The sequence below is a fragment of the Schistocerca piceifrons genome, chromosome 2, assembly GCF_021461385.2.
Source record: "Schistocerca piceifrons isolate TAMUIC-IGC-003096 chromosome 2, iqSchPice1.1, whole genome shotgun sequence".
NCBI classification, from domain to species: domain Eukaryota; kingdom Metazoa; phylum Arthropoda; class Insecta; order Orthoptera; family Acrididae; genus Schistocerca; species Schistocerca piceifrons.
Window position 1 is genome coordinate 505,189,455 of NC_060139.1, and position 14,427 is coordinate 505,203,881.

The 14,427-nt window shown below is 43.9% G+C and overlaps 1 protein-coding gene across 2 annotated transcripts in view; it reads right to left on the bottom strand.

Annotated features, from left to right (window-relative positions):
- Nucleotides 1–14,427, bottom strand: part of LOC124777057 (BUD13 homolog) — a 63,279-nt gene that overhangs the window by 21,812 nt on the left and 27,040 nt on the right. Inside the window, exon 3 of one of the 2 annotated variants that reach the window (XM_047252329.1) lies at nucleotides 12,912–13,066. In XM_047252329.1, coding sequence (XP_047108285.1) covers nucleotides 12,912–13,066 — 155 coding nt within the window. Of the gene's footprint in view, nucleotides 1–12,911; nucleotides 13,099–14,427 lie in introns of those variants that run through there. The other variant, XM_047252330.1, reaches the window with a different exon arrangement.

Below are 14,427 nucleotides of genomic sequence, written 5' to 3' on the forward strand. Positions count from 1 at the left end.
AATTTAACATTTTGTAAAATCTTAGTAAAACCATCCAACTTGTTCCCACAGGACTGTAGCTGAGGAAATGGGTGGCGTTAAATTTCCTCATGCAAGTTTACCTCGAATTGGTGTGTGTGTAATATGCACGATTACTGTCAAATATTAGTCATAAAATGCAGGATTATTAAACTACTTGTAGCAGCTGATCACCTAACTAAAGTTCAGGATGGAATGTGCAACCCTCAGTCTACATAAATACACACATCAAAAAAAGTTTTGCATCGCTCCGGTTCCCAGAACTCCTGAAGATAGACATTAACTGTGGATATTGTATCACAGACATTGAGGCATTCATCTTTATGGACGACAATTTGCATCCCATCGGGCACATTGTGTGAATGACTGACTGTTTAGGGATGTCACTAAACCCGTCTGAAGATGTAAACCACCATACACACGTGGCACCTATTAGATGGAAGGGATCCAACAGCCGATCAGTTCCAGTCATTCCACCGAGGTACAAAGCTCATGTTGTCTGTAGTTCACCATGCCTAGACGGTCAATAACATGGTTCGATCATGTTCGCATTGTTACTTTGTGCCAGAAAGGGCTCTCAACAAGGGAAGTGTCCAGGCATCTCGGCGTGAACCAAAGTGATGTTGTTCAGACATGGAGGAGATAGAGAGAGACAGGAACAGTCAATAACATGACATGACTCGCTCAGGCCACCCAAAAGGGCTACTACAACAGTGGAAGACTGCAACCTACATATCATGGCTTGGAGGAACCCTGACAGCAATGCCACCCCGCTGAATAATGCTTTTTGTGCAGTCACAGAACATTGTGTTATGACTCAAACTGTGTGCAACAAGCTGCATAATGTGCAACTTCACTCCCGACATCCATGGCGAGGTCCACCTTTGCAACCACGACACTATGCAGCGCAGTACAGATGGGCCCAACAACATGCTGAATGGGCTGCTCAGGATTGGCATCACATTCTCTTCACCAATTAGTGTCGCATATGCCTTCAACCAGACAATTGTCGGAGACATGTTTGGAGGCAACTGGCTCAGGCTGAATGCCTTAGACACACTGTCCAGCGAGTGCAGCAAGTTGGAGGTTCCCTGCTGTTTCGGGGTGGCATTATGTGGGGCCACCGTAAGCCACTGGTGGTCATGGAACACACCATAATGGCTGTACAATACGTGAATGCCATCCTCCGACCAATAGTGCAATCATATTGGCGAGGCATTCCTCTTCATGGACGACAATTCACAACCCCATCGTGCACATTGTGTGAATGACTTCCTTCAAGATAACTACATCACTTGACTAGAGTGGCCAGCATATTCTGCAGACATGAACTCTATCAAACATGTCTGGGATATAGTGAAAAGGGCTGTTTATGGACGACGTGACCCACCAACCACTCTGAGGGACCTATGCCGAATTGCTGTTGAGGAATGGAACAATCTGGACCAACAGTGCCTTGATGAACTTGTGGATAGTATACCACGACGAATACAGGCATGCAGCAATGTAAAAGGACGTGCTACTGGTTGTTAGAGGTACCGGTGTGTACAGCAATCTGGACCACCACCTCTGAAGGTCTCACTGTATGGTGATACAACATGCAGTGTGTGGTTTTCATGAGCAATAAAAAGGGCGGAAATGATGTTTATGTTAATCTCTATTCAATTATCTGTACAGGTTCCGGAACCGAGGTGATGAAAACTTTTTTTGATGTGTGTGTGTGTGTGTGTGTGTGTGTGTGTGTGTGTGTGTGTGTGTGTGTGTCAAAGATGATGTGACTTACCAAACGAAAGCGCTGGCAGGTCGATAGACACACAAACAAACACACACACAAAATTCAAGCTTTCACAACCCATGGTTGCTTCATCAGAAAAGAGGGAAGGAGAGGGAAAGATGAAAGGATGTGGGTTTTAAGGGAGAGGGTAAGGAGTCATTCCAATCCCGGGAGCGGAAAGACTTACCTTAGGGGGAAAAAAGGACAGGTATACACTCGCGCACACACCCATATCCAACCGCACAGACACAGACACAAGCAGACATTTGTAAAGGCAAAGAGTTTCGGCAGAGATGTCAGTCGAGGCAGAAGTACAGTGGCAAAGATGATGTTGAAAGACAGGTGAGGTATGAGCAGCGGCAACTTGAAATTAGCGGAGGTTGAGGCCTGGCGGATAACGAAAAGAGAGGATATACTGAAGGGCAAGTTCCCATCTCTGGAGTTCTGACAGGTCGGTATTAGTGGGAAGCATCCAGATAACCCGGATGGTGTAACACTGTGCCAAGATGTGCTGGCCGTGCACCAAGGCATGTTTAGCAACAGGGTGATCCTCATTACCAACAAACGCTGTCTGCCTGTGTCCATTCATGCGAATGGACAGTTTGTTGCTGGTCATTCCCACATAGAATGCATCACAGTGTAGGCAGGTCAGTTGGTAAATCACGTGGGTGCTTTCACACGTGGCTCTGCCTTTGATCATGTACACCTTCTGGGTTACAGGACTGGAGTAGGTGGTGGTGGGAGGGTGCATGGGACAGGTTTTACACCGGGGGCGGTTACAAGGATAGGAGCCAGAGGGTAGGGAAGGTGGTTTGGGGATTTCATAGGGATGAACTAACAGTTTACGAAGGTTAGGTGGACGGCGGAAAGACACTCTTGGTGGAGTGGGGAGGATTTCATGAAGGATGGATCTCATTTCAGGGCAGGATTTGAGGAAGTCGTATCCCTGCTGGAGAGCCACGTTCAGAGTCTGATCCAGTCCCGGAAAGTATCCTGTCACAAGTGGGGCACTTTTGTGGTTCTTCAGTGGGAGGTTCTGGGCTTGAAGGGATGAGGAAGTGGCTCTGGTTATTTGCTTCTGTACCAGGTCGGGAGGGTAGTTGCGGGATGCGAAAGCTGTTTTCAGATTGTTGGTGTAATGGTTCAGGGATTCCGGACTGGAGCAGATTCGTTTGCCACGAAGACCTACGCTGTAGGGAAGGCACCATTTGATGTGGAATGGGTGGCAGCTGTCATAATGGAGGTCTGTTGCTTGTTGGTGGGTTTGATGTGGACGGACGTGTGAAGCTGGCCATTGGACAGATGGAGGTCAATGTCAAGGAAAGTGGCATGGGATTTGGAGTAGGACCAGGTGACTCTGATGGAACCAAAGGAGTTGTGGTTGGAAAGGAAATTCTGGAGTTGTTCTTCACTGTGAGTCCAGATCATGAAGATGTCATCAATAAATATGTACCAAACTTTGGGTTGGCAGGCCTTGGTAACCAAGAAGGCTTCCTATAAGCGACCCATGAATGGGTTGGCGTACGAGGGGGCCATCCTGGTACCCATGGCTGTTCCCTATAATTGTTGGTATGTCTGGCCTTCAAAAGTGAAGAAGTTGTGGGTCAGGATGAAGCTGGCTAAGGTAATGAGGAAAGAGGTTTTAGGTAGAGTGGCAGGTGATCGGCGTGAAAGGAAGTGCTCCATCGCAGCGAGGCCCTCGACGTGCAGAATATTTGTGTATAAGGAAGTGGCATCAATGGTTACAAGGATGGTTTCTGGGGGTAACAGATTGGGTAAGGATTCCAGGTGTTCGAGAAAGTGGTTGGTGTCTTTGATGAAGGATGGGAGACTGCATGTAGTGGGTTGAAGGTGTTGATCTACGCAGGCAGAGATACGTTCTGTGGGGGCTTGGTAACCAGCTACAATGGGGCGGCCGGGATGATTGGGTTTGTGAATTTTAGGAAGAAGGTAGAAGGTAGGGGTGCGGGGTGTCGGTGGGGAGGGTGTTGTGGTTCCAGATTGTGTTGAATCCTCAGAACCTTAGGCCCCCTACAAAACCTTTCACCTGACGTAGATCAACACCTTCAACCCATTACATGCAGTCTCCCTTCCTTCATCAAAGACACCAACCACTTTCTCGAACGCCTGGAATCCTTACCCAATCTGTTACCCCCCGGAAACCATCCTTGTCACCATTGATGCCACTTCCTTATACACAAATATTCCGCACGTCCAGGGCCTCGCTGCGATGGAGCACTTCCTTTCACGCCGATCACCTGCCACCCTCCCTAAAACCTCTTTCCTCATTACCTTAGCCAGCTTCATCCTGATCCACAACTTCTTCACTTTTGAAGTCCAGACATACCAACAATTATAGGGAACAGCCATGGGTACCAGGATGGCCCCCTCATACGCCAACCCATTCATGGGTCGCTTAGAGGAAGCCTGCCAACCCAAAGTTTGGTACAGATTTATTGATGACATCTTCATGATCTGGACTCACAGTGAAGAAGAACTCCAGAATTTCCTTTCCAACCTCCTTTGGTTCCATCAGATTCACCTGGTCCTACTCCAAATCCCATGCCACTTTCCTTGACGTTGACCTCCACCTGTCCAATGGCCAGCTTCACACGTCCGTCCACATCAAACCCACCAACAAGCAACAGTACCTCCATTATGACAGCTGCCACCCATTCCACATCAAACGGTCCCTTCCCTACAGCCTAGGTCTTCGTGGCAAACGAATCTGCTCCAGTCCAGAATCCCTGAACCATTACACCAACAACCTGAAAACAGCTTTCGCATCCCGCAACTACCCTCCCGACCTGGTACAGAAGCAAATAACCAGAGCCACTTCCTCATCCCTTCAAGCCCAGAACCTCCCACTGAAGAACCACAAAAGTGCCCCACTTGTGACAGGATACTTTCCGGGACTGGATCAGACTCTGAATGTGGCTCTCCAGCAGGGATATGACTTCCTCAAATCCCGCCCTGAAATGAGATCCTCCCCACTCCACCAAGAGTGTCTTTCCGCCGTCCACCTAACCTTCGTAACCTGTTAGTTCATCCCTATGAAATCCCCAAACCACCTTCCCTACCCTCTGGCTCCTATCCTTGTAACCGCCCCCGGTGTAAAACCTGTCCCATGCACCCTCCTACCACCACCTTCTCCAGTCCTGTAGCCCGGAAGGTGTACACGATCAAAGGCAGAGCCACGTGCAAAAGCACCCACGTGATTTACCAACTGACCTGCCTACACTGTGATGCATTCTATGTGGGAATGACCAGCAACAAACTGTCCATTCGCATGAATGGACACAGGCAGACAGTGTTTGTTGGAAATGAGGATCACCCTGTGGCTAAACATGCCTTGGTGCACGGCCAGCGCATCTTGGCAGTGTTACACCGTCCGGGTTATCTGAATACTTCCCACCAACACCAACCTATCCGAACTCCGGAGATGGGAACTTGCTCTTCAATATATCCTCTCTTCCCGTTACCCACCAGGCCTCAATCTCCGCTAATTTCAAGTTGCCGCCACTCACACCTCACCTGTCATTCAACATCATCTTTTCCTCTGCACTTCCGCCTCTACTGACATCTCTGCCCAAACTCTTTGTCTTTAAATATGTCTGCTTGTGTCCGTATATGTGTGTGTGTGTGTGTGTGTGTGTGTGTGTGTGTGTGTGTGTGCGCGCGCGAGAGTGTATACCCGTCCTTTTTTCCCCCTAAGGTAAGTCTTTCCACTCCCGGGATTGGAATGACTCTTTACCCTCTCCCTTAAAACCTACTTCCTTTCGTCATTCCCTCTCCTTCCCTCTTTCCTGACGAAGCAACCGTTGGTTGCGAAAGCTAGAATTTTGTGTGTATGTTTGTGTGTCTATCGACGTGCCAGCGCTTTCGTGTGGTAAGTCACATCATTTTTATATATATATATATATATATATATATATATATATAAACAAAGATGAGGTGACTTACCGAACAAAAGCGCTGGCAGGTCGATAGACACACAAACAAACACAAACATACACACAAAATTCAAGCTTTCGCAACAAACTGTTGCCTCATCAGGAAAGAGGGAAGGAGAGGGGAAGACGAAAGGAAGTGGGTTTTATATATATATATATATATATATATATATATATATATATATATATATATATATATATATAAAAAATAGAGGGAAACATTCCACGTGGGAAAAATATATCTAAAAACAAAGATGAAGTGACTTACCGAACGAAAGCGCTGGCAGGTCGATAGACACAAAAACAAACACAAACATACACACAAAATTCTAGCTTTCGCAACAAACGGTTGCTTCGTCAGGAAAGAGGGAAGGAGAGGGAAAGACGAAAGGAAGTGGGTGTTAAGGGAGAGGGTAAGGAGTCATTCCAATCCTGGGAGCGGAAAGACTTACCTTAGGGGGGAAAATGGACGGGTATACACTCGCACACACACACATATCCATCCACACATATACAGACACAAGCAGACATATTTAAATATGGCTGTAAATGTGTGGATGGATATGTGTGTGAGTGCGAGTGTATACCTGTCCCTTTTTTCCCCCTAAGTTAAGTCTCTTCCCCCCATGAACCATAGACCTTGCCGTTGGTGGGGAGGCTTGCGTGCCTCAGTGATACAGATGGCCGTACCGTAGGTGCAACCACAACGGAGGGGTATCTGTTGAGAGGTCAGACAAACGTATGGTTCCTGAAGAGGGGCAGCAGCCTTTTCAGTAGTTGCAGGGGCAACAGTCTGGATGATTGACTGATCTGGCCTTGTAACACTAACCAAAACGGTCTTGCTGTTTCGGTACTGCAAACGGCTGAAAGCAAGGGGAAATTACGGCCGTAATTTTTCCCGAGGGCATGCAGCTTTACTGTATGGTTAAATGATGATGGCGTCCTCTTGGGTAAAATATTCCGGAGGTAAAATAGTCCCCCAATTCGGATCTCCGGGCGGGGACTACTCAGGAGGACGTCATTATCAGGAGAAAGAAAACTGGCGTTCTACGGATCGGAGCGTGGAATGTCAGATCCCTTAATCGGGCAGGTAGGTTAGAAAACTTAATAAGGGAAATGGATAAGTTAAAGTTGGATATAGTAGGAATTAGTGAAGTTCGGTGGCAGGAGGAACAACACTTTTGGTCAAGTGAATTCAGGGTTATAAATACAAAATCAAATCGGGGTAATGCAGGAGTAGGTTTAATAATGAATAAAACAAAAGGAATGCGGGTAAGCTACTACAAACAGCACAGCGAACGCATTGTTGTGGCCAAGATAGACACGAAGCCCACGCCTACGACGATAGCACAAGTCTATATGCCAACTAGCTCTGCAGATGATGAAGAAATTGATGAAATGTATGATGAAATAAAAGAAATTATTCAGATAGTGAAGGGAGACGAAAATTTAATAGTCATGGGTGACTGGAATTCAAGAGTAGGAAAAGGGAGAGAAGGAAACACAGTAGGTGAATATGGATTGGGGGAAAGAAAGGAAAGAGGAAGCCGCCTGGTGGAATTTTGCACAGATCACAACTTAATCATAGCTAACACTTGGTTCACGAATCATAAAAGAAGGTGGTATACATGGAAGAAGCCTGGAGATACTAAAAGGTATCAGATAGATTATATAATGTTAAGACAGAGATTTAGGAACCAGGTTTTAAATTGTAAGACATTTCCAGGGGCAGATGTGGACTCTGACCACAATCTATTGGTTACTAACTGTAGATTAAAACTGAAGAAACTGCAAAAAGGTGGGAATTTAAGGAGATGGGAACTGGATAAACTGACAGAACCAGAGGTTGTAGAGAGTTTCAGGGAGAGCGTAAGGGAACAGTTGACAAGAATGGGGGAAAGAAATACAATAGAAGAAGAATGGGTAGCTTTGAGGAATGAAGTAGTGAAGGCAGCAGAGGATCAAGTAGGTAAAAAGACGAGGGCTAGTAGAAATCCTTGGGTGACAGAAGAAATACTGAATTTAATTGACGAAAGGAGAAAATATAAAAATGCAGTAAATGAAGCAGGCAAAAAGGAATACAAACGTCTCAAAAATGAGATCAACAGGAAGTGCAAAATGGCTAAGCAGGCATGGCTAGAGGACAAATGTAAGGATGTAGAGGCTTATTTCACCAGGGGTAAAGATAGATACTGCCTACAGGAAAATTAAAGAGACCTTTGGAGAAAAGAGAACCACTTGTATGAATATCAAGAGCTCAGATGGGAACCCTGTTCTAAGCAAAGAAGGGAAAGCAGAAAGGTGGAAGGAGTATACAGAGGGTCTATATAAGGGTGATGTACTTGAGGCCAATGTTATAGAAATGGAAGAGGATGTAGATGAAGATGAAATGGGAGATATGATACTGTGTGAAGTGTTTGATAGAGCACTGAAAGACCTGAGTCGAAACAAGGCCCCGGGAGTAGACAACATTCCACTGGAACTACTGACGGCCTTGCGAGAGCCAGTCCTGACAAAACTCTACCAGCTGGTGAGCAAAATGTATGAGACAGGCAAAATACCCTCAGACTTCAAGAAGAATATAATAATTCAAATCCCAAAGAAAGCAGTTGTTGACAGATGTGAAAATCACCGAACTTGAAATTGCCATTCCTCACTGTGCAGTGATATAGAGCTGTAGTATAAACAGACATCATCAATGTATAGTGCAGTGCCCATGAGATGGTAGGTCTCGTAGAAGTTATAATATCATTTATTGCCATCCCACAGAGGGTAGTCCCGAGTATGGTCCCTGAGGGATCCTGTTCACCTGAATGTGTTGAGTACTTGGGGTTGTATTCAGGTCAAAGATGGTCATCAGACACTGAAATTAATAACTTAGTATAAAATATCATGGTCTGGAGCTGAAATAAATATAAAAATGCTGTCCTGGGTAACAGTGAATGTTTGTTGAGACTATGTCGCACCTTATGAAACTTAGAAGTGTGCTCACTCAGACTCTAAATAAGTGATATAAAATTTTCCATAAAAGGGGCGTAAGGCCCAGTCGAGTGGTGTTGTGCAATAGCATCACAAATTGTGCAATCTAGGTGCAGGAAATGATTGGTGGAAATTTATTACTATTTTTCAAACAACTAACATGTGCCATTTGTTACAACAGCCATTATCTGTGTTTGGTGTGTATTTTCCTGGTTTCAACATGGGTACAGTGATGCTCTCTTGCCATTGAGGGAAAATTCTCCTTCTTGCCCAATGCAACTGAAAAATTCTAGTGTTCTTTCTACTTCTATCGCCCATGTGTTGCAGCATTTGACTGTGAACTTTATAGTGTCCTGGAGAATTATCCCAACATAAGACAATGTTAGATTCTCATTCCTTAAAAGGGACATAAATTTCACTTGCTGGGAGCAGAAGGGTAAAGTGCTGCATTTTGCTAAGTATTGATAATCTGTGAAAGGATCGTAATTACTAGATGTAGATATTTCCAAAAAAATGTTCTGCTAGTACTTTCTGCAATATCCTCAGGGTCTACATCTATATCTGCATCTACATAGTTACTCAGCAAGCCACCGTTACAGTGTGCGGTGGAGGGCACCCTATACAGCTACTAGTCATTTTCTTTCCTGTTCCAGTCACAATTGGAGCAAGGGAAAAAATAACTATCTATATACCTCCAAATGAGCCCTAATTTTTTTGAATTTTATCTCCGTGATCCTTACGCACAATGTATGCTACCGACAGGATCATTTGCCACTCAGCTTCAAATGTTGGTTCTCTAAATTTTCTCAGTAGCTTTTCTCAAAACAGAATGTTACCTTCCCAAAGCAGCTCTGTAACACTTACATGTTGTTCTAACCTACCAGTAACAAATCTAGCAGCCTACCTCTGAAATGCTTAGACATCTTCCTTCATTCTGACCTGATACGGATCCCAAACACTTGAGCAGTACTAAAGAAAAGTTTGCACGAGCATCCTACCTGTGGTCTCCTTTACAGGTGAACCACTCTTTCCTAAAATTCTCCCAGTAAACTGAAGTCGACCATTCGCCTTCCCCACAATTCTCACATCTCATTCCATTTCAAATCTCTTTGTAATATTATGCCCAGATATTTAAACGACACGACTGTGTCAACACACTGGGATCTATTACTTAAGAAGTCTTTGGGCTACCCACATATCTGGGATTTATTCCATACGCTCATTTGTTCATTAACAGCCTGAAATGGGGCACCATGTCAAATGCTTTCTGGAAACATAGAAATGTGGAAGCTGTCTGTTGCCCTACGTCCATAGTTTGCAGTATATGATCCAGAGATATCAGATTTCTGAATGCAAATAATGTGTACAAATGTAGCACAGTTTATCAGCATTTGATACGATGGCAAGTGCGGTTCCTTCACACCACCAAGGAATGGGTTAGTGATGACAAGAGCCCAGAGAGAAGGGGATAGTTGCAACTGCAGTAGCACAACAGCAGCAGAAGAATCTTTCACCACCTCATTGATTGCTTCCTCCTGATCAATGCTGAAGAGTGCTTTGGAAGTGTAGGATCACATGATGACTTTTAAGAGACCAGTTGGTACGAATTCTTTATTTATTTGGTCTGGTAGGGATAGTTTAGTAGGACACTGGTATTGCTTATTGTTATCCAAGCAGACACATGAACAGAGGTGGCTACAGCTTCAACTCTGGTGTTAAGCAACGATGAGGTATTTGAACATGTCAGTATACAGACTGCTTCAGAATCCTCCTCGGTTTTGCAAAAGGCATGGCAATTTTTGATTTTAGCAATGGTTGTCAGCTGACGAAGATTTGCTAGATGGCAACAGTAACCATTACACCACCACTGAATAATGGAAACTGTGAATGTGAAAGAGTGTATGGGTTATTTTGCTGGTTGTTTCTGCACTTCCTGTGAGGATGGTGCGATATCCATGCATAAGGGTTCATCTGTTTTCAAAGGATGTTGCAACTGCTGCACCACATTTTGATTTCACTTCTATATTTTTTGATGATGATGATGGCAATGATGATTGTGCAGACGTGTGACCTGTCACATATGGCTCTTTCATCCCATGGCTAACTCAGACTGCAGACTGCTGAGTTTGGGGAGCGCCTCAAAGTAGGAAGCCAATAAAATGTTTTATACACTTGCATTTTTCATTCTTTCTTTCATATAAGGCAAGTCAGTGCGTGTAGATAATAACATACTGGAAAAATAACACACTTTGGATGTTGTTCGGATGGCCTAACTTCAGGCAGTACTCTTTCACAAATACATTCAGCACTGAAAGAACTGAAAACATCTTGTAGGTGGAGAAACATAAGGTGTAGGATCAGATATGTAGAGTATGACTAATCTTTTCAGGAAGGATGTTCTCTTCTAAGGCAAGTATAAAGGCATCTGTGTCCACACCATTGTCCTCTGGACCTCTCTATAATGTACAAAATGGACTATTTGTCATTCTACATCGGGAAGCCATTCGTTATCAGCCTGACCTTGGATAATGTTGATGCTTTTATGCAGAATAATAGTGACAGTATGTCTCCCAGGTCAGTGCATGTTTGGTTGCACATGATGCAGATTTTGAGCAATAAAGACCTATTTCTAGTTCTCTCTAATGTGACTACTTCTCCAAGCATACCAGATATTACGTAAACCATCCTGTTCCATTTCTCAGTACTTATCCCTTGTCCCATGGGATATTCAGAGGCAGAAATGCTATAGGTTGACAACTTTCTGCATCATAACTGCTAGCTTTGTCTGCTGGGATGGCCGTATCCTGTTTAATTTGTCTCATGTGGATGTTTGTCCTGATGCAACTCCAATCACGAGGCTCTGCATGTGGGCATCATCACCCACTGTATGGGTCACCTGTTGGTTGCTTGGTTTATTTAAAAGAGGGGGGAAGGGACCAAACTACGAGGTCATCGGTCCCTTTTTCCTAATAAAACAATGCCACAAGTGTGAGAATAAAACAGATGAGACATATAACACAAAATGGAAAGAAAGGAAAAACCACAAGAGCAAAGGAAAGCCAACGAACGAAAGAGGACAAGAAAACAACAGACACACTAGAAACAGAAGAGAGTAAAACAAAATTAAATTACAGTGGCCGAACAAACTTAGACAAAATGATAAAACCCACCCTCACGGATAAAACATAAAAATAAATCAGCCAATGAGGCATTGTCAGATGAAATGAGCAGCAATGAGTCCGGTAACCCAAGATTTTGTTGCAGGGCAGTCAAAGTAGGACAGTGCACCAGAATATGAATTACTGTCAACCGGGCGCCACACCAACACTGAGGCAGGTCTTGATGGCACAAGAGGTAGCTGTGGGTCGCCCAAGCGTGGCCAATGCGGAGCCGGCCATGGGTCACCTGGTTAGTGGTCACTGCTAAGAGTACCACTGTCCAGGAAAGACTGGCACCTACTCCATGGTTTGGATGGGGAGTTCACAGCTCAAGAATCACAAAATGGTACCTATTTTGTCAGGGGGCTACAGCCAAGGGGTACCCCTACAGCTCCATCTCAGAACAGCTACTGTGCTGCAGTTCTGGTGTGTACTTAAGCCCATATGATTAAGGTGTGCACAGGGTCTCTGCATAGTGTGGACTACGTGAGCACCGCATAAGGTGTCTTCACCTAAATGACCTAATGGCTGTAGAATGAAGAAAAGTAGGGGACCATATCCTAGAGGGGACCCAAAAAATATAATTAAATATCCAGAAATCATGATTGTGATCACAGCCATGTTGTCCACTTTGGAGCACACCTAAAATCACAATCCTTCAGAACTCTGTGTGTCACCATCCATGACTAAGGAAGGAAAACTCAAAAGAAAGGCACTTTTGAGGAGGAAAATCTCCCTTGCAACTGAAAATGAAAAGTTATTAGATGTGGCAGAATAAGAATTCCTTCCTTAGATGATTCTGTGATTTTTACAGTTAACTACTCTACTCAGTCTGTGCCCCCCCCCCCCCCAAAACACACACACACACACACACACACACACACACACACACACACACTCCATCTCTCTCTTTCCAATAAAGTGAACAGTTTCTTTGCAAAACTGAATAATTCGGGAGGGGGGGGGGGGGGGTGAAAAAATATATTGTAACTTTCGTTTGTAGTATGTATGCTAGTTGTTAAACCTTACCCTCTGCCCCATCTGGAATACTTTGACTTCTGTTCAGCTTCTGCTATTTGCTGCTCTTCTCGGTCCCGGGCCTCTTGTTCTAGATTCCTTCTTTTTCCTGTCTTCCTGTCTCGCAAAATAGCACTAACACCTTCTCCTGACACTGATGGGTCTAACTGCAAAGTAATATTAACCAACACAGCTGAAACTAAAAACAGAACTATTAACTTTTCTATTTAACATATGATTAATCACTTAATTTAATAATTTTTTGATACTTAATATTCTTCTTTTATAAAGGGAAAAATGGGATTAAGTAAATCATTAGAGCTTATTACAGAAGATATCAAAATGAGATATGATAACATCACAAATGGACACAATACAGCACAATCTGTCAGCTGTTCAGTCAAATTCAAGTTACCACGAAATCTGAGATATTTAGAGGTAAAACTAACCAAGGAAGAAGCAAAGAAGAACTCTTAAATGCACAAACATGTTTACAGACAGACCCACATCTTTGAAAAGCTCACTGCAGTTTTAATGTAGACAAATTATTGTAAACATATTTGCATGGTTCAAGGATTCACTGTCCAACAAAACTGGAATTAAAGCAGGACCAACTGATATAAAATGTTAATATACCGGGATGTTATAATTAAACTTTTGCTACTTGAGAGGGCAGCCCATGAAAAACAAATGACCGTAGGACAATGAAGCTTTGTGGAAAAATTTGTAAGGACATTCATAAGAGAAATAATGAATAAACCACTGAAGGAAACGTGTTTTAATTACCACCTGAGGGGTAACACTCATTAACTGCACACCATGTTTGAGTTCCAGGTTATAAACATTGCTGAATGTGACGACCACCTGCATGCACGGCAGCCTGGAACAGCACTAGGGATACCGCAACTGTTCACATTACTTTTCAAATGGTGGACCATGGAATGTTTAGCTGTCGAGACGTGGCTCATGCATTGCTTAAAGATCACACATTGTGTCCAGATACTTGACCATGGTAACAGTAACTTCTTCAATTTGTGGCACAATTGGCAGTTGGACTATCCCAGGAGCAATCCTCAAATCACCAGTTAATTCAAACCTCTGAATCATGTTGTTCTACTACCGTGCAAAAAGAGGACTTCGCTATACTCTTTCACTGTACTGATAGTCAAGAAGAGCAGCAGTATTGTTGCTATTGTTCCGACAAAATAGCTTTATGAGCAAAGTTCTGATCACCTTGTCCTGAGCCATCTTCACTGTCTGCAACAGGTATGCAGTCTTGTGTACCAGCCCTAAGTCACTGTGCCAGTACTGGTACATAACGGCAAGTCATGTCACTAACACTACTAACAATGCAAACCCTGCAGCACACAGTCTCAACATAATTCCATCCATTGGGTATCCATATGGTAAAAAGTTTTCTGTCAACACTGGCTCAAGTAGCAAATTTAATTATAACCACCCTGTAAATAATGGCACACCATTTCTTTCAAACCTTCCACATATTTTACTTCTCCCCCCTCCTCCAATA